Below are 20,333 nucleotides of genomic sequence, written 5' to 3'. Positions count from 1 at the left end.
TAACTTACTGTTGTCCCTTAGACAAGGGACTTAATTTCTCTGACCCTCAGCTTCCTCATCCATAAAATGGGAATAGTAATTCTTACTTCATAGGGTAGTTTACAGGATTAGACAGATAATATATATAAGGCACTTACTTAGCATAATTCCTGACACTTACTAGTAAGTACCCAGAATTTGTTAACTGTTATTGTGAATTCTACCCAATACCATTTCAGTTAATATCTTAGTTCGGATATCTGGTTATAGGATGTTTATTTTAGCAAAGCTCATTAACTCTTCTGTTCGTTTCTACTTATTCATCCAGTATGACCCAATTCCACTTAAAACAGAAATGCCACTTATACTTCCAAATAGAATGGATTTACAATTTTATTATCCCATCTTAGGTTGGATTTCCTGGTAAATAAACCCTAGAGCAGAGATTTGTGTGCAGGGTATTACTGGGGAATGTGCTCAAGAAAAACATCCGCAGGGAAAGGAAGAAAGCTTTGGGCAGAGGGAAACGTTGAACTGTGATACATTTACACACCGAGGCCTTAGCCCGTTCTGTGAAGAACTTTGAATCTGGAGTTGGTCCTTCATATTTGTTTCATAGGAAGGCAAGTGCCTCCCTCTACCAGCCGGTTATTGGATAGGGGCTAGCCTGGGGAAGGGTGCAGCCCTCGGTAAGACCACACTCTTGGCCTGGACGATTCCTGAAGCAGGGCCCACCTGTGAACCATCAGCAGTTCATTTTCCCAGCAGTCCTGAGGGGGTGATCTGGCTGCACACCACAGTGTCCACTTACATTCGCCCCTTGAGCATCTCCCACTGATTGCTCTAGATCACCATCCCCCAGAGACATTTTTGGTTGTCCCTACTAGGGAGTGCCTAAGGGCTAGGGAAGACTGGTCACTACTGGCATCTCACAGATAAAGGCTAAGAATGCTGTTCAACATACTGCAGTGCCCAGCCCCTAACCCCAGCAAAGAATTATCTGGACAAAAATTTCCCTGGCCTGGGAAATTCTGCATGCAATGAGCGTGGCCAAAAAAAAAAAAAAAAGATGTCCATAGTGACACTGTTGAGTAACCCTTTTCTAGATGTAGGGATTAAGAATCTCAGCCTCCTTAGTCAGCTTTCTGCTTGAGTCTGCCAGCCAGTTCTGTATTATTCTTTCACTCAGGTGATGCGAGTGCCGTGAGGAATGAAACCACACGTTTGACCTCCGATTTCTGTGTGACCTTGTCTCCTCTCCCCCAACAGAATACCAGTGGGAAAGCTTATAAACACAATGCTTAGATTATATTAGACTTTATTAAACATAATCTTTTCTCTGTAGTTATGTATTATATAATCCAATAGTTCTTATTTATCTGATGCTCCACGGAGTGGTAATCAAGCAACTGTTGAATGGTTTGATTAATTGAAATACAAACTTTTTCCTAAATTCAGAAGAGTATGCTCTTCCCAAAAGTAATTTCTTCCTTCTCTTAATCTTCTCCCTTTGATAAATTAAATCCTGTGGCAATTATTTTCTTGACGAAGAACAGTCTTTTAAATATTAAATGAGAATATTATAACAAAGGATTTTTTCCTTTCATGAGGTATAAACAATTAAATATCACTCTTTTAGTGCTACCGAGTAATAAGTCTTAAAAAACATCTGGTGGCTGTGTTGCCCCTTCAGTTAAGTTTCTGTTTTCTTCAAATATATTATTAGAGCATCGTTTGAAAGTCAAGGTTAGAAAAGCCAGTGATTTTCCTCTTCGAGTGGAAATGTACTGCTCATGAAAGACACCCAGTTTGACAGCCCCGGTGGCCAGAGTCTTCGTCTGTCGGACAGCTGTACCGTCCCTCAGCAGGGCAAGCACACTGCCCGGGCTCCCTGTTCTTGTTTCCCTCCCAGTACGCATTGCCTTTTTTTAGTGACTGAGGGATATAACCCTTCGTAGATCATTCAGTTACTGAGTGATTTCGTTTCTTTTGTTTTTTTCTTGGCCATGCCGATGCCATGCAGAAGTTCCCCAGCCAGGGATCGATCCCGTGCCACAGCAGTGACAATGCTGCACCCCTAACCACGAGGCCACCAGGGTACTCCACTTACCACTGTCTTTGTATCACTGCTGTAGTTGAAGTTGATAGAGCCTCAAGGTAAAAGATCTTTAGCCTCCGTTTGCTCTTCTTTCATCGCATTATTCGGTACTTCTCTACAGAATATATGTGTAATGTAGAAATGTGAAATAAATATAAAGAAATACGAAAATATTTTAATATGTAAATAAATATCCAGTTGTCACTTGATACTTAGTACTTTCCTATACTGATCATATTAAATTACTCAGATGCTTATGCCCCCGCTATGTTTCCAGCCTTGGTAGGAGGTCCAGGGGTCAGGAGATGAAGAGACGGTGTCTGTCTGTGGGGCAGCCTGCACCTAATCCATGTATGATCTTTACGAGGACACATTTGAAAATCACAAGATGATCTCACTGATTTCAAAACAAAAATTTTAGTTTGGATTAAAAATACTTCAGAAGTATTTTCCATCCCAGTCATTTTTTTTCCTTCTAAGAATAAGTTTTTTCTATGAGACTTTTATGCACACCCCTGGTAAAATGAATTCTTATATACTGATTTGTGTTATATTATGATCTGTGGTTTTTTTACTTTACACTTCAGCAGAGCAAAAATGTATATATTTAGATGTAGATACATCTCATTGCTCCTCTACTCTTCAAGTTTCCTTTCATTTACCAGTGACTGAATGAAGCCCTTTTCAAAATGTTCCACTCTTCAGAGCTGATGGTGTGTGCTTCTCCAAGCTGGGCACTACGTTAAGTCTCGTACATGGATTATCTCATTTAATTCTCACAACAACCCTGTACACTAGGTCCTGTTATTGTTCTTACTCTACCAGTGAGTATACTAAAATTTGGAGAGGCCTCCGTTCATTGTAGCTGTTCATTTGACAGCCTACTTCAGTACCAGCATCGAAACTGTTAACAAAAGATTTAGACATTTTTCTTTCTTTTCTTAGCCATTCTGAGAAGTTGTGATACCTCCTCCAATCCACCTGGAAACTAAATTAACTTGCTGTAGCATATTCAGGAAGTCGGGGCCTAATGGGTATATAGCTGCTAAAACCTGGAGAGCAGTCCTTACGGGACCCTAAGCAGGTTTTTGGTAGCTGACGTGCCAGACAGTTCTGTATCATTTCCCTCAGGTTATGGAGGGCCTCTTCAAGACGGCGACAAGGGCCGTTCTCGCAAGTTGTCAGGAAGACGTTGAACTCTGTCACAAGTTCATAGCTCCTGGACAAAAGGTAATTAATTAGCCTTGTGGCTAAATCCTTTTAAATGTGTTAATTATGTAAAACGACTATAATTACATTTAATAAATTTTCCTTTTTTCTCTTTTCTTCCCAAGGACAGATTAGAACATATGCTAAAACACAACTTTCTAGTGTAAGTAGATATTATACTTTCTCTGAACTTTATTCATAATGTATCACTGTATTTATCATACCGTACTACATTTTTTTGGTTTATATATCTGCTTATCACAGTCCTTAGACTCAAGGAAGACCCGTAGTTTAATTATTTTTATCGCTCTTGTGTCTTGGTTCATCGTTGATAATGTTTCATGAATAAATAAATGAATAAATCAGAGCAAGATAAATGAACATAGTAATTATTAACTATATTACTGCAATTCAAACTAACTCTTTAGTAATCAACATCTGAGTTGATTAAACAGACTTTTAAGTTACATGTAATGTCTGCCCCTCTATTTTTCTCTATTTCAGTTTTTCTTTTTCTTCTTTAGCTTCACTTGCTAAAACTCGAAAATATATTCTGAACTGTTTTTAATTGACTTTTTTTTTAAACTAAAGATCTGAGTTTTAAATATAGCACATACATTGTTGCTTCATTTCCACTGTAATCCTGTTCAAGTAAAATTGATATTAGACTGGTTGTTTATTCCACCAAATGTGTTGATCAGATAGTCTGTTTTTTTCACAGTCGACTAGGAAACAAACACCTACTTGGTATGGAAGTAAAAAATAATAAGCAACTTCTTATATATAGTACAAACAGTTTATATAAGACTTAGGACCAGTTTATTTACAATGTGTCAAGGAAGTAAGTTTGATAGTTGAAGAAGAGAAAATTGTCTCTCAAGACTTAGTATCATTCTTCCCTTGCCATTTTAAGTTTAGGGAATTTTTGTTCTGAGAGAATAAAGAATTCAGCCTCTTTTTGAGGAGGGGAATAGGAAAAACTTGCAAACTTGGTTGAGCTGAGAATTTGAGGTATCAGCGTCTACCCTCAGGCTACAAGTTAAAAGTGATGAGTTGTTGAGCCTGGACCAATAGCAAGGCAGAGGTATCCGCTGTGGGATCAGAAAGGGAGGAATGGTCAGCAGCCCTGTGGTAGCGAATTGAAGGGCAATGAAGTACAAGTGAAGGCTTCTGAGACGTTTTCTTTCACCTAATTAATTATACATTCAGAATTTACTATGTGCCAGGCATTGTTCTAGAATCTAAAAACTGTCTTAAAGCAACGAAGCAAGTAAGAGAACTGCTTATATGGATAAGTGGGAAAGGGGTATTCCAGGCAGAGTGAGCAGAAGTACAGAGACCCTGCGGTCGCAGCAGGCCTAGTATGCTGAAGCAGTTGTGGGGAGTAAATAAGGGAAGAGGATGATAGAAATGAGAAAGGAGGAAATAGGTGGCAAAGTCTTGTGGGGCCTTGTAGGTCACTGAGGAGTTTGGATTTTCACTTGGGTGGGGTGGGGAAGCCATTGAAGGGTTCTGTGCAGAGGAGTGACGCGATCTCTATTGGATTTAATAAGGTCACTCTGGGTATTTTTTGAGAGTAAGCTGTAGTAGGACAACAGCGAGAGCCACAAAGCAGGTAGGAGATCATTACAGTCATCTAGGTGAAAGTATGTGGTGGTGTGAACCATGTGTTAGTCAGTGCTCTCCAGAGAAACAAGACTAACGTGGTGTGTGTATATATGAAGATTCACTTTAAGGAATTGGCTCTCACATTTGTAGAAGCTGGGCCACTTCAAAATCTGATGTAGTGGTCCAGCAGACTAGAGGCACAGGGAAGGGCAAATCAAAGGCAGTCTGCTGGCAGAATTCCTTCTTTCCTGGACAGGGCCCATCTTTGTTCGAATGAAGCCTTCACCTGATTGGATGTGGCCCACCCATGTTGTGGAGAGTAAACTGCTTTATTCAGGATCCACTGATTTAAATCTGAACCTCATCTAAAAACAAAACAAAAATACCCTCTCAGAAATATCCTGAATGTTTGACCAAATATCTGGGTCCTGCAGCCCAGCCAAACTTGACACATAAAATTAACCATCAGAGACCAAGCTGTGGCAATGGAGGTAGTGAGAAATTATCCTATTAGGGATATATTTTAAAGATAGAGCAAACAGGATTTTCTGAGAATGGGAAAGAGAAGGAAGAAGAGTTGGTGTGACTCCCAGTATTTCGTCTTACGGAGCTGTGCAAATGCAGTTGCAATTAACAGAGACGAAGGAAGCCATAGAGTAGCAGGGGGGTTGCTGGGAGAGAGGGGTGATATCAAGCTCGTCATCATCCAGTGTCATGTTAAGATAGAGAAACTTTTCAGACGTCAAGTTGTAGGTGTTAGGTAGGCAGTTTGTATAGACCTGGAGTCTACAGGAGAGTTCTGGGTTTTTTTGTTTTGTTTTGTTTTTTGTCTTTTCGCCTTTTCTGGGGCCGCTCCTGCGGCATATGGAGGTTCCCAGGCTAGGGGTCCAGTTGGAGCTGTAGCCACTGGCCTACGCCAGAGCCACAGCAACACAGGATCCGAGCCACGTCTGCGACCTACACCACAGCTCATGGCAACGCCACATCCTTAACCCACTGAGCAAGGCCAGGGATCGAACCCGCAACCTCATCGTTCCTAGTCGGATTCATTAACCACTGAGCCACGATGGGAACTCCTCAATGGAGATTTTAAGAGACGCTATCCAACTTCTGTCAAACAAAGAAGATTTAAGATGAGGGAAAAATATCCACCATTTATTGAATATTTACTATGTGCCAGACAATGATAAATTTTACATGCATTGTAGTTCATTTATCTTCACAGCAACTCAGTGGGTAGTTAATTGTTGCCATTCTATAGATGAAGGATCAACCCAAAGAGATCAGGCAAGTAAAAGATTAAATGAAGATTCAAACTCATATTCATCTGATTTCAAAGCTCATGCTTTCAACCAGTGTGCTTGATGGACTTGAGAGGGCACTGGAATTCATGCTGGGGTAGTTTGTAGCTCCCCCGCTGTCTTCATGACCCTTGCATATCATGTAACTGTTGTGCCTCAGAGTCCTGTCTGTGAAATCCTGAGGTTGGGAAATGACCTCATGTGCTGTGCCACATCGTTCTTTGCCACCACCATCCCATCGTCCCCTCCACGCAGCACACATCACAGTTGTGGGTTACATGCATTTGTTTTATTTATGTATGTATTTGTCTGTTTGCAATTTCTTGGGCTGCTCTCTCGGCATATGGAGGTTCCCAGGCTGGGGGTCTAATCGGAGCTGTAGCCACCGGCCTATGCCGGAGCCACAGCAACATGAGATCCGGGCCGCATCTGCGACCTACACCACAGCTCACAGCGACGCCAGATCCCCAACCCACTGAGCAAGGGCAGGGATCAAACCCGCAAGCTCATGGTTCCTAGTCAGATTCCTTAACCACTGAGCCACGATAGGAACTCTGTGGGTTACATTTATATATGTGATATTTTTGTTTGTTTAGTGTTTATGTCACGTCTGTGTGATCAGAAGCTTGTTTGTTTTACTGTTTTTATACCCCCCAGTGCTTAGCACTTTGTCTCTAAGAGGAATTCAGTCGGGAATTTATTGAATAACTGAGTAAATGAATAAATGAGATTTCAGCAACCATGGGTGAAGGTTTTCTGCTTTAAACCAGGTCCCCTCCCTGAAGTTTCCTCCTAACTCATAGCACTGTTTACGTTATGTGCTGAGTATAGTGAACTATGTTTCAGAGAACCTGGCTTTTTTTTTTTTTTTTTTTTTTTTTTTTTGTCTTTTTTTTTGCTATTTCTTGGGCCGCCCCTGCGGCATATGGAGGTTCCCAGGCTAGGGGTCGAATCGGAGCTGTAGCCACCGGCCTATGCCAGAGCCACAGCAACGCGGGATCCGAGCCGCGTCTTTGACCTACACCACAGCTCACGGCAACGCCGGATCGTTAACCCACTGAGCAAGGGCAGGGACCGAACCCACAACCTCATGGTTCCTAGTCGGATTCGTTAACCACTGCACCACGACGGGAACTCCGAACCTGGCTTTTTATCCGTGCTCTACCACTTATTAACCATTAATGAAAGAATTCATTTTTTTCAACAAATATTTATTGACTGCCTTGTACGAGTGAGGCACTGACCTAGTCATTGAGGATTCAGTGGTGAAAATAGGCATGGATTGGTCCTTTTATGGAGTTTAAGATCTAGAGAAAAAGATGGAGTTAAATATTTATATGAATGATTATTTAATTACAACTATGAACTTGATGAATAGTAAATCTTTAACCTTTCTGAGCTTCAGCTTCCTCATCTATAAAATGACAACTTGTCTGTCATACTCTGTTGGAATGGTCAAATGACGATGCTGCTTAAGCACTGTGTCAGACTAGATAACTTGGAAACCCTCCTGCTAGAAAACATCTAAAAAAGCTGGTTAAAGAGTTCCCATCGTGGTCGCAGTGGTCAACGAATCTGACTGGAAACCATGATGTTGCAGTTTCGATCCCTGGCCTTACTCAGCAGGTTAAGGATCTGGGTTGCCGTGAGCTGTGGTGTAGGTGGCAGACGCGGCTCGGATCCCGCGTTGCTGTGGCTCTGGCGTAGGCCAGTGGCTATAGCTCCAATTAGACCCCTAGCCTGGGAACCTCCATGTGCTGTGGGAGTGGCCCTAGAAAAGGCAAAAAGACAAAAATAAATAAGTAAATAAATAATTTTTAAAGTGATAATAAAAAAAATAAAGCTGGTTAAAATATTATGAAATCCTTGAAAATGCATTGTTGACATCACTAGAACGTAAGAGAAGTTCCAGGAGCTAGAAACAAAGAGGGAACTGAACAGCAGAGGGTATACATAAATGACGTCGTGCTGAGGAGTCTCAAGCTGGATTCTCAGGGTCCCGGAGGTGGGAGGGGGGTTAGCCAGTCTTTGTAACCAGAAATTTTAAAAGCCATGAGAAGTTATGAGAGTAGCCTAAACATGATGAATTAAAATCAAGATTTGACCAAACATTGTAAATGAACTGTAATTAAAAATTTTTTTAAATCAAGATGCTCCCCGAAATACACATAAATGCACACGCATACACAGGATACCGTATGACTCGTCATCTTTTGAATAAATAGATTGCAGTGTATTCTTGAGTACTTGTTGTAATTGTTTTGTATGAAAATAAATCATTTTAAAGACTTCTGTAGTAATTGAATTTAGCCTTTATCGAGCAGAAGTAGAGCACAGTTATTTTACCTTTCCTTTTATAGGATTAATGTTTTCAAAATATATAGAGTACTTAGCTTTTTATTTGCTCCTCCTCTATTATGTGAATTTGAGGCAGAGACTGCTAATAATGATCTTTATAATTTAACAATTTTACTCCACTTTTCAGAATAATGTTCTTTATCAGCAACAGAAAATGTGGAATATGAAGGTGGTTTGATACTGTATCGTGCAGTATCACAGTGTTTTCGCCTTCCCTCAGAGCACTTTGGAAACAGTTTCTGGAAAGGAGAAGAAATATTATTCCTTAAACATACCCAGAAAAATTAGTAAAAAGAATTGATGAAGGCTAGTAAGGATATCCAGTGACAGAAGTGAATTTGAACTTGAAAGTTCTGCTTCAGCCTAAGGTATGAGAGGAGTAGTGCAGAACATCCAGAATAAGAGATATTTAGACATGAGAATCATTTTTTCTTAATCATGTAGCAGTAGCATATCAAAGACAGAAAAGTCTAGTGCTTCCCTTTTTGATGGCTCTTAGATTTCTCAGAATAATGAACAGATCATAGCAAGTAATTGATGGACTAGAACAATAGCGTATCTAAAGAGAAAAGCATTTTAGACAACATAGTCCAGTCTCCTTATTTCACAAGTGCAAATACTTAATTTTTTATTGTTAATGTTCTTAGATTTTTTAAATTACAAAGATTTATAAAATGCTTTCGTTGATGAGAAGTGATTTCCATACCTAGTAAGTGCGAGGGCCAAAGGGAGAACCCAGAGCCCATTATCTTTTGTGTCGATGGAAACATGAGACTCCAAGAGGCTTCAGCGTTATCTCAGCAGCTAAAAGCTTAGACTCTGGAGTCAGCACATCAAGGTTTACTACCTACTTACGTCAGTGATTTTTGGCAAGTTCTTGATGCTCTCTAAGCTTCAATTTCCCTTCTGCAAAATGCTCATTTAAAAATTTAGGAGTTCTCTGGTGGGGCACTGAGTTTAAGGATCCAGCATTGTCATGTCATCCAATTAAAAATTTGATCCCTGGCCTGGGAACGTCTTCATGCCATGGACATTGTCAAAAAAATTAAAAATAAAAATAAAAATTATTACTACTGTCAGTACCAACACCATTCTTACCTTAGAAATGATCGGTTATTTAATACTCAATTTTAGTTTGAATGGAATTTCCATCTTAGAAAAAATCCATCACTCAAAACATAGTTTTGGAGGCTTTATTGTACTATATGAGACATCTCTTTTCAGGTAGTTTTTTTAATATGAAATTCATTTTTGCTTCAGAGAATGAGTTTACGTTGAGTAACTTTTTTTTTCCTTTTTAGCTGAAAGTCCTTCAGAAAGTTTGTAGATTTTTGTTTTTAATCATGCAAACTACCATTTCAGAGGATATAGATAAACTAACATTTTTATACACCACCACTGAGCAACAATCGGAATAAACCTGTAAGAGGGGAACAATATCTTCGGCAGAGTCTTTCAAAATTATAAAAAACGGCAGATACAAGTACTCTTGGATCCAACAATTTCATTTTCCCCATGTGCAAAGTTAATATGTAAGAGCATAAATGAGGTACATGCAGTCGTGGTTTATAAGAGCAAGAGATTGGAGAGAGCTGAAATGTCCATCGATAGATGACGTGTTAAACCAATTAGAATATATTCATAGAATGGAATATTATGGGATAGTTGAAAAAGTGAAGAAGTTCTTCATTTAATGACAAGTAAAGACCTATAAGGTATATTACTGAGTGAAAAGAAGATGTAAAAGAGTGTGTGTGGTGCGTGTGTGCTGTGGCTGCCGTCTGCGAAAAGGGGGACATTGACTGTTAATACTTGCTTACAGATGCGTAAAACCCTCTGGAAGGATGCACAGGAAGCCAATAAGCGATTGTGCTTGCGGAGAGGGATTAGATAGCTACGGGGCAGGGATGGAAGGAAGATGACACTTTGATTCATCTTGATTTTTTTTTTAACTGTGTATATATATCACCTGCTCAAACTGTTGAAACAAATTCTTGATTTGGCTTGCTTTAAGCATGATGGTTTCTTACTCAGGTAACCAGTGATATTTTTCCTACAGTCTTAGGTACTTGAATATATCACAGAACCCTTACTGTGGCCTGAAAGGGTTCATGGGATCTGACCTCTGGCTCCCCTTCCTGTCTGATCTCCTGGCTCTCTAATCCCCTTCTTCAGTATACTGCAGTCACATCGACTTTTTTGTTCCTCGAATGAGCCAAGCTGTTGCTCACTTCAGGCTTTTGTATTCACTTTTTTGCCTGGAAAACTTTTTCCCTCAGATATTTATATGGCTCATTTCCTTGCTTCATGCAGGTTTCTGTTTGAATGTCACCAATTCAGTAAGCCCTCTCTTAACCCTCTTATCTAAAATAGCACCCCCAGAGTGTTTCCATCGTGGCTCAAGGGAAATGAACCTGACTAGTATCCATGAGGACGTAGGTTCGATCCCTGGCCTCGCTCAGTGGGTTAAGGATCCAGTGTTGCCGTGAGCTGTAGTGTAGGTTTACATACACAGCTTGGATCTGGTGTGGCTGTAGCTATGGCTATGGTGTATAGGCCAGCAGCTACAGCTCCAATTCGACCCCTAGCCTGGGAACCTCCACAAGTGCAGCCATAAAAAGACCAAAAAAAAAAAAAAAAATAGCACCCAAACACCCTGTTTTTACCTTGCTTTGTTTTTCTTCATAGTACCAATAGCTCCCTGGTGTTACATTATTTCTTTTCATCTCTTTCCCCAAACCTCCATTGTGCACACTCACACAGACACACACAGACACACACACACACACACACACACACACACACACACACACACACACACACACACACACACACACACACACACACACACACACACACACACACACACACACGGATAGCTCCGTAAAGGCTGGGGCTTTGTTTTTATTTACTGTACCTCCAGTGCCTAGAATAATGCCTAGCACATAGTAAGTGTTGTAAATGACAGCTTTAGGGGGAGACTTGCTCTTTTCAGCTCCAGTCTTTTACCCCTTTTATTAGGGCATTGTTATAACATGAATTCAGAGAAAAATCTTTACTGTCTTAAGTGACTAGCTTCTCCATGTAAACTGCAGGTAGATCAGGAGTGGTGTCATTGAATGGCCATTTCTCGTCACACTGATCAGACTCTTGTAGGATTAGGTTAACCTTAATTCCTAGTAACGAAACAATCATTTAATATTCGTGTGTGATATCAAAGACTGTATGGTAATAGGCTTTTTCCAGTTTTCAATGCCTTAGTTAACAGCAGCCCAATGTACTGACCTTTGTCTGCTTTCACCCTGTTTCTCTCCAGCATTTCTTATACTGAGGCAGTGGAGATCTTAAAGCAAGCATCCGAGAACTTCACCTTCACCCCAGAGGTAGTAGTTATTTTTATATATACATATATTTATGTATGAATGTATGGTTCACTCTTATGTTTATCTGATTTCATCCTTTAAAATATCTTGGTTTTTTTGTTTTTTTGGGGGGTTTTTTTTTTTGCCTTTTTAGAGGCTGCACCCTCGGCATATGGAGGCTCCCAGGCTAGGGGTCTAATTGGAGCTACAGCTGCCGACCCATGCCACAACCACAGCAACATCAGATCCAAGCTGTATCTGCAACCTATACCACACCTCACAGCAACGCTGGGTCCTTAACCCACTGATCGAGGCCAGGGGTCGAATCCATTTCTGCTGTGTCAAGACAGGCACTCTCTCTTATTTTTACTAGCAATGTGCAATATTTGCATATCTGTACATTGGCTTTTTTTTTTTTTTTTGTCCTTTTAGAGCTACATCCGTGGCATAGGAAAGTTCCCTGGGTAGGGGTTGAATCGGAGGTGCAGCTGCCGGCCTACACCACAGCCACAGCGACACCAGATCCAAGCCATGTCTGTGACCTACACCACAGCTCACAGCAAAGCCAGATCCTTTAACCTACTGAGCACAGCCATGGATACAAGTTGGGTTCATTACTGCTGTGCCATGACGGGAACTCCAACATTGACTTTTTTTTTTTTTTTTTTTCTTTTCAACACTTACTGAACCTTGTTGAAATATTTAGAATGAAAAATAATTTTGAAGTAGCATCATATCATTTGGAATAGCAGTGACAAAAGGGTTACAAAGAAATTTTCCAAGTTTAGGAAGATGAAATTCCTTGGAAAGAATGGTAATCATAGCCTATCAGTGTAGAAATCAGCTAGTTCAGTGTTTTCCGTAGTATATTTTGAATGATGTTAACAGGTGATGATAGACAAAAGAGGTTATGTGATCAAAGAAGTTTAGGCAACACATTAAACAGCTTTCCTTTTTCTGTTGAACCTTATAGAGCCTTTTAATTTGTGAGCCACTTTGGAAAATAAGAGTTTGGGGGGTTTTTTTGTGTTTTTTGTTTTTTTTTTCCAAAACTCCTTTATTTTACTGGCAAGGATATAGGCCTGGAAAGTGGGCATGCATGTAATGTTAGAGGCAAGTCTCCTTATTCCTATTCCACTGCTCCCTTCCTGTACTTAAGATATTGCCAGACAAGTGAGAATAATAAGGTAATGTTAAGAGTGTAATACCTTTGTCCTCAAACTATTTCTTACACCAATTCCATTTCCAGTTAAGTCAGATGCTCTCTTAAGTCATAAGGGCCCTGCACTAGTTATATGTATAATCAATTGATTTCTGTGTGTAATTTTTTATTTAATGTTTTTCTTGTACCCTAGAAGCTTCATGAAGTCAGATCTTGTTTTTCTCACCACTCTTTCTAGTGCCTAGTGTGGTACTGGGATTTAATAAACACATTAGTATTTGCTGAATAAATCGATGAATAGTGTTACAAATATTCATCAAAGAGCATCTGATACACAAGTTGACTCTTTTATCTAAAAAAAAAAAAATTCACTGGAAGAAGCCGTCTAGCCAAAGATAGACTCAATATTAGGAATATCATCTTTAATCATTTAATTTCCTGAAACTGTGATTCTGAATCAGCTTTTATACACCATGGAAAACATACTGTGTTTTCTTATAGATGCTATTCATCTGCTAAGTGCTCCCTGAGATGGAGCACAGAAAGCACAGTGTTTATCTGCTGGTTTCAGCTTTCATCTTTCCAGGCCTTTGGATACTCTTGTTAACACACATCTCTCTCCAGTTTATCTGTCTGTGTAACCTCAGCAGACAGCTCCACGCATCCCTGATCCTCCGGGAGAGGAAGCCCTTGGCACTGATGAAAGTTATTTTTAGGTCCTACATTGTCTGTTTCAGCTCTGTCTTCTCCTGTGGTCATTTCTTTTTCTCATTACAGTGGGGTGCTGATCTACACACGGAGCATGAAAAGTACCTGGTGAAGCATTGTGGTGACATCCCGGTCTTTGTCATTAATTATCCCTTATCTCTCAAGCCATTCTACATGAGGGATAACGAAGATGGCCCTCGGCACACAGTAAGAAGAGACATGTGTAAACTGGGGTTAGGCAGTTCAGAGTCTGGGGCTTTCCCTCGATTTAATTTCTTTTACCCTTGGCCATATTTTCTTAAATTCTATGCGTCACTCTTCCCACCTCTTAAAATGGTAACAAAGGCACCTCTGGCAGTGTGTTCCCGGAGAAGATCCCGGAGTTCTGGAAGCGTACGTCCTCATTTCTGTTGCAGGGTGGCCTTCTCCGTGGAGCGGGCGTGAATGTAGGTGTGTTTGTTTTGGTGTTTAAATGACTTAGAGCACGAGAGCCCTGTATAGCAATATGCCCGGTCTGCTGTCAAGTTAAATACTGATTAGGAGACTGCAGGGGTGGGTGAGTGTTGGGTAGAGATGATAGAGTGGCATGATCAGACAAAGGGAGAGCGAGGTCGGCAGAGCAGGCAGCTCGGAGTGCTGTGTTATCAAGTCGAGATAGTCGGGGGAGCACTGGGGAGGGAGCCAAGAGGTCTGGGCAGGCGTCCTTGTGGACCGTCCTCTTCCAGCTCCTCCGTCTGTCTGCTCTCTTTACCGCTTCTCCTCTGTTCTTCCTTTACCCTCAACTGCAGTTGCTTTCTGAATTCTGATTTCCTTTTTTTCCTCTTTTTTGTTTCTTCTCCTCTTTATAAAATTGGCAGTGATGTAAAATAAGAATATATGTGAGCCTTTAAATAAATATTGAATAGTTATATATTTAGTAGCATTAATTGTAAAAGTCCGTGAGACAGATATGTTTCTCTCAGAAAAGGTCCCATACCTAAACTGTGCTATCTGGAGCTTTTCACTTGTCTCTAGATAAATCCCAGCCAGAAGGTGTAGATCAGGACCTACCGGTAAATAAAATGACTTCATCTTAGGTATACAAGGTTATTGCTTTGAATGTATTTCCTGTCTTCTCTTACAGCATTACAAAAACAGTATTAGCCACCAATTAGTGTAAGGAAGCGCTGTCATCTCTAAGTCTCAAAACAACCTTGCCAGAGCTCCCGCTGTGGTACGGCTCATATCCGAACTCCATATGCCATGGGGTGGCCAAAAAAGAAAAGTACTAATTCCCAGAACAACCCTGCCAAGTAACTTATTGTTTAACCCATTTTATGTATAGAAAACTGGGTGCATAGAGACTGATTGCATCCCCAAGGCTGCATGGGTGATAAGTGACAGGGTCAGTATTTAAACCAGATTCCTTCTGGCTCTGAAGTCTGTGTTCTTTTCCACTCTGTCACACTGCCGCAGAACCCCAAATATAAAATTGCATTTTAACCACTGATTTTACTCACCCCCAGCTTTCACACCAACGTTATCCAAAACCAATGAGCAGCGCAATTGATTTATGATTCTCATTTTCTCTTTTCCTTACCAACTCTGGTATAACTGATTATGAGAAACGAAGGCCCACAAGTTGGCAGCAAAGAAAATAGTGTCTAGGGCATAGATTATCCAGTCTTAGATAATTCACAGTGTTGAGCTTTCATCACAAAACAGTGGTGCTGTGTCGTTTCTCTTGGCTTTTTTTTTAATCACTCCGCCCTATCCTACTTCCACCTCCCTCCCCATCACACACTCCATGTAGTCCTCTCATAATTTTCCTGCGTAGAGCAATTTTCAGTCTTGCACTAGTGCATCTCTCTCTCTTTTTTTTTTTTTAGTTAATGCAAACTTTATTTATAAAAGATTCTTAAGTTAGTTGTATCATGCCATGCATTCATACAGAATACAGCGACCCTTCCAGGCTATAAGAAGAGCTCACAAACACAAAGGAAAACTAGTAAAGAGTTTCTAAGAGGTAAAAGCTAGGAAAGATTAGGACACCTTTACAAATGAGCAATTAAAAATAGAACAAAAGAAAAAGGAAATGGAAACTCGTTGGAGCTGAGAGGAGGGCAGCTCTTTCCAGGTCTGTACACTAAACTAAGACACAGACCCTTGTGCATTTTTTAGAAATACTCTGCTTAAGGCTTTCCTTCTCTGTAAAAGCCTTTTTGCACGGATTTCTGTAGCATTTAAGGAATTAGTAAAACTGATCGTAGAATGTCTGTTTTTTGTAGTCTTTGTGTAAGTTTCGCTTTCTCAAATGAAACTCCTGACATCTTCAGGATGGTGAGTGAGTATTCTGTAACCACCACAGCATCGAGTACTCCTGCCTCATCCCTCCAATGTGATTTCCAATTATTCCCTCTAATTGCACCGCTGAAGGCCTGGGATCACTTTATTAAGCGCAACAGACTTTCTTTTTTTTTTTTTTTATTTTATTGGAGTTGACTTATAATGTTGCATTTGTTTCAAGTGTAAAGCAAAATGAATCAGTCATACATATGAATATGAATATATCCATTCATTTTTCCCATATAGGTTATTACAAACTGTTGAATAGATTTCCCTGTGCCGTACAGTAGGTTCTCATTGATCAGATGTATAGCACAGGAAAATCTATAAGGTTATTCCCACCTTCTTAATTCTTCTCTCCCCCCAATGGTTTCCCCTCTGGTAACCATAAGATTGGTTTTGAAATCTGTGAGTTTGTTTCTGCTTTATAAGTAAGTTCTTTTGTGCAGTTTTTATAGATTGCACATATAAATGATATCATATGATACTTGTCTATCTTACTTCATTCAGTATAATAATCTCTACATCCATCCATGTTGCTGCAGAGAGCATTATTTCATTCTTTTTAATGGGTGAATAGTATTCCATTATATATATGTACCACATCTTTTTTTTTTTTTTGATCTTTTTAGGGCCACGCCCACAGCACGTGGAGGTTCCCAGAGCTAAATTATTAAAATATAATTTAAACTATATACAACCTAGATTTGTTATCAACCTACTTGTACAAACTATCTGCTTCTACCCTCACTTTATTTTTTTAACTCAGTGAATTTTATTATACTTATCGTTGTACAACCATCATCACAGTCTAATTTTATAATATTTCCATCCCAAATCCCCAGCCCATCCCTCCCCCACCAACCTGTCTCCTTTAGTAACCATAGTTTTTCAAAGTCTGTGAGTCATTTTCTGTTCTGCAAATAAATTCCTTGTGTCTTTATTTGAGATTCAACATATAATTGATAGCATATAATGTTGGTGTCTCACCGTCTGACTAAATTCACTTAGCATGATAATTTCTAGGTCCATCATGTTGCTATGAATGCCGTTATTTCATTCCTTTTTATGTGAGTAATATTCCATTGTGTGTATGTACCACATCTTTATCCACTCCTCTGTCGATGGACATTTAGATTGCTTCCATGTCTTGGATATTGTATATAGTGCTGCAGTGGTCATGGGAGCACCTGTTTCATTTCAAGTCAAGGTTTTCTCTGGATAGATGCCGAAGACTGGGGGATTTCTGGATCAAATGGCAATTCTATTTTTAGTTTTTTGAGGGATCTCCATACTGTTTTCTGTAGTGATTGCACCAATTTACAGTCCCACCAACAGTGAATGAGGGTTTCCTTTTCTCCACACCTCTCCAGCACTTATTGTTTGTGGACTTTTTGATGATGGCCATTCTGATTGGTGAAAGACGGTACCTCATAGTGGCTTTGATTTGCATTTCTCTAATAATGAGTGATGTCGAACATCTTTTCATGTGTTTTTTGGTGATCTGTATGTCGTCTTGGAAAAATTGTCTGTTTAGGTCTTCTGCCCATTTTTTTAAAGGGGTTGTTTGGGTTTTTTTGGTATTGACATGCAGGAAGTGTTTATAAGTTTTACAGATTAATCCCTTGTCAGTTGATTTCACTTGCAAATATTTTCTCTTATTCTGTGAGTTGTGTTTTCATTTCGTTTAGGGTTTACTTTGCTGTGTAGAAACTTTTAAGTTTAATTAGGTCCCATTTATTTATTTTTGGTTTTGTTGTCATTATTCTAGGAGGTGGATCTGAGAAGATACTGCTGTGGTTCATGTCAGAGAGTGTTTGGCCTCTGTTTTTCTCTAAGAGTTTTATAGTATCTGGTCTTATAGTTAGGTCTTTAAACCATTTTGAGTTTATTTTTATGTGTGGTGTTAGGGAGTGTTCTAATTTCATTCTTTCACATGTAGCTGTCCTGTTTTCCCAGCACCGCTTATTGAAGGGACTGTCTTTTCTCCGTTGTATATCCTTGTCTCCTTTGTCATAGATCAGTGATCATAGGTGTGTTGGTTTATTTCTGGACTTTATGTTTTGTTCCACTGATCTATATTTCTGTTTTTGTGCCAGCACCACAGTGATGACTGTATCTTTGTAGTATAGTCTGAAGTCAGGGAGCCTGATTCCTCCAGCTCCATTTTTCTTTCTCAGGATGGCTTTGGCTGTTCAAGGTCATTTGTATTGCCATACAAATGAAATTTCTTATACTAGTTCTGTGAAAAATGCCGTTGGTAATTTGATAGGGATTACATCGAATCTGTAGGTTGCCTTGGGCAGTATAGTCATTTTGACAATTTTGATTCTTCCAATCCAAGAACATGGTATATCTTTCCATCTGTTTGTGTCATGATCTTTGATTTCTTTCATCAGCATCTTATAGTTTTCAGAGTACAGGTCTTTTGTTTGTTTAGGTAGGTTTATTCCTAGGTATTTTGTTCTTTTTGATGCGATGGTAAATGGGATTATTTCCCTAATTTCTCTTTCTGATGTTTCATTGTTAGTATATAGAAATGCAGTCAATTTCTGTGTATTAATTTTTTATCCTGCAACTTTACCAAATTCATTGATGAGCTCTAATGGTTTTCTGGTAGCACTAAAGGATTTTCTAGCTATAGTATCATGTCATCTACAAACAGTGGTGGTTTAACTTCTTCCTTTCCAATTTGGATTCCTCTTATTTCTGTTTCTTCTCTGATTGCCATGACTAGGACTTCCAAAACTGTGTTGAATAGTAGTGGTAAGAATGGACATTCTTATCTTGTTCCTGATCTTAGCAGGAATTCCTTCAGCTTTTCACCATTGAGAATGATGTTAGCTGTGGGTTTGTCATATACGGCCTTTATTATGTTGAGGTGGGTTCCCTCTATGCCCCACTTTTCTGAAGGGTTTTTTTTATCAGAAATGGGTATTGGGTTTTGTCAAAACCTTTTTCTGCATCTATTGAGAGGATCATATGATTTTTATTCTTATTACTGAACTGTAATTTTTTGTGTGTGTTTCTCTGGATTTGGTGTCAGAGTGATGGTTGCCTCATAGAATGAATGCATTTTTTTGGTAATAGTTTCAGAAGGGTAGGTGTTAACTCTTCTCTAAAGTTTTGGCAGGATTCACCTATGAACCTATCTGGTCCTAGACTTGTGTTTGTTGGAAGTTTTTTAATCACAGGTTCAATTTCAGTACTTGTGATGGATCCATTCGTCTTTTCGGTTTTGCCTTGGTTTAGTCTTGGGAAGGTCGTACTTTTCTGAGAATTTTCTAAGAATTTGTCTCGTTTCTGGGTTTCCCGTCATGGCTTAGTGGAAATGAATCTTACTAGCATCCCTGAGGATGCAGGTTCCATCCCTGGCCTCACTCAGTGGGTTAAGGATCTGGTGTTGCTGAGACCTGTGGTGGAGGTCACAGACGTGGCTCAGATCCTGCATTGCTGTGGCTTTGGTATAGGCCAGCAGCTACAGCTCCGATTTGACCCCTAGCCTGGGAACCTGCTTATGCCTTAAAAGACACAAAAATATTTTTAAAAAATAAAAATTTGATGCTTCAGTGAAGACTGGAAGCCTCTACTTCTTAACAAAAAAAAAAGAAGAAGAAGAAGAGTTCCCATCGTAGTGTAGAAGAAACGAACCCAGTGAGGAACCTTGAGATTGCGGGTTCGATCCCTGGCCTCACTCAGTGGGTTAAGGATCCAGTGTTGCTATGAGCTGTGGTGTAAGTTGCAGATGTAGCTCTGATCTGGCGTTGCTATGGCTCTGGCACAGGCCAGCAGCTGTCGCTCCGATTAGACCCCTAGCCTGGGAACCTCCATGTGCCACAGGTGCGGCCCTTAAAAAAAAAATTTGTCCATTTCTTCTAGATTGTCCATTTTATTGGCATATAGTTTCTTGTAGTGGTTTCTTATGATCCTTTGTTTTTCCGTGATGTCCGCTGTAACTTCTTTTTCACTTCTAATTTTATTGATTTGAGTCCTCTTTTTTTCTTGATGAATCTGGCTAAGGGTTAATTTCCTCTTTGATTTCTTCAGTGATCCATTGGTTCTTTACTAGTATGTTGTTTAATCTCCACATGTTTGGGTTTTTTTTGCAGTTTTTTTCTTGTTGCCGATTTCTAGTCTTACAGCATTGTGGTCGGAAAAGATGCTTGATATAATTTTGATTTTCTTAAATTTACTAAGGCTTGATTTGTGGCCCAGAATGTGAT

The 20,333-nt window shown here is 39.7% G+C and overlaps 1 protein-coding gene across 5 annotated transcripts in view; it reads left to right on the top strand.

The window, feature by feature from the left end:
- Positions 1 to 20,333, top strand: part of NARS2 (asparaginyl-tRNA synthetase 2, mitochondrial (putative)) — a 141,551-nt gene that overhangs the window by 93,479 nt on the left and 27,739 nt on the right. For all 5 annotated transcript variants that reach the window (XR_002335551.1, XM_003129702.4, XM_021062568.1 and 2 more), the window contains 4 exons: positions 3,209 to 3,307; positions 3,412 to 3,449; positions 11,870 to 11,936; positions 13,855 to 13,992. Coding sequence is in view for 4 of the 5 variants with exons in the window: in XM_003129702.4 (XP_003129750.1) it covers positions 3,209 to 3,307; positions 3,412 to 3,449; positions 11,870 to 11,936; positions 13,855 to 13,992 (342 nt within the window). In the remaining variant the exon portion in view is untranslated. The remainder of the gene's footprint in view (positions 1 to 3,208; positions 3,308 to 3,411; positions 3,450 to 11,869; positions 11,937 to 13,854; positions 13,993 to 20,333) is intronic.

This window comes from Sus scrofa, chromosome 9 (assembly GCF_000003025.6).
Source record: "Sus scrofa isolate TJ Tabasco breed Duroc chromosome 9, Sscrofa11.1, whole genome shotgun sequence".
Classification (NCBI taxonomy): Eukaryota; Metazoa; Chordata; class Mammalia; order Artiodactyla; family Suidae; genus Sus; species Sus scrofa.
The sequence above is the reverse complement of the archived record's forward strand: the minus strand, read 5'-3'. Positions and strand labels throughout refer to the sequence as shown.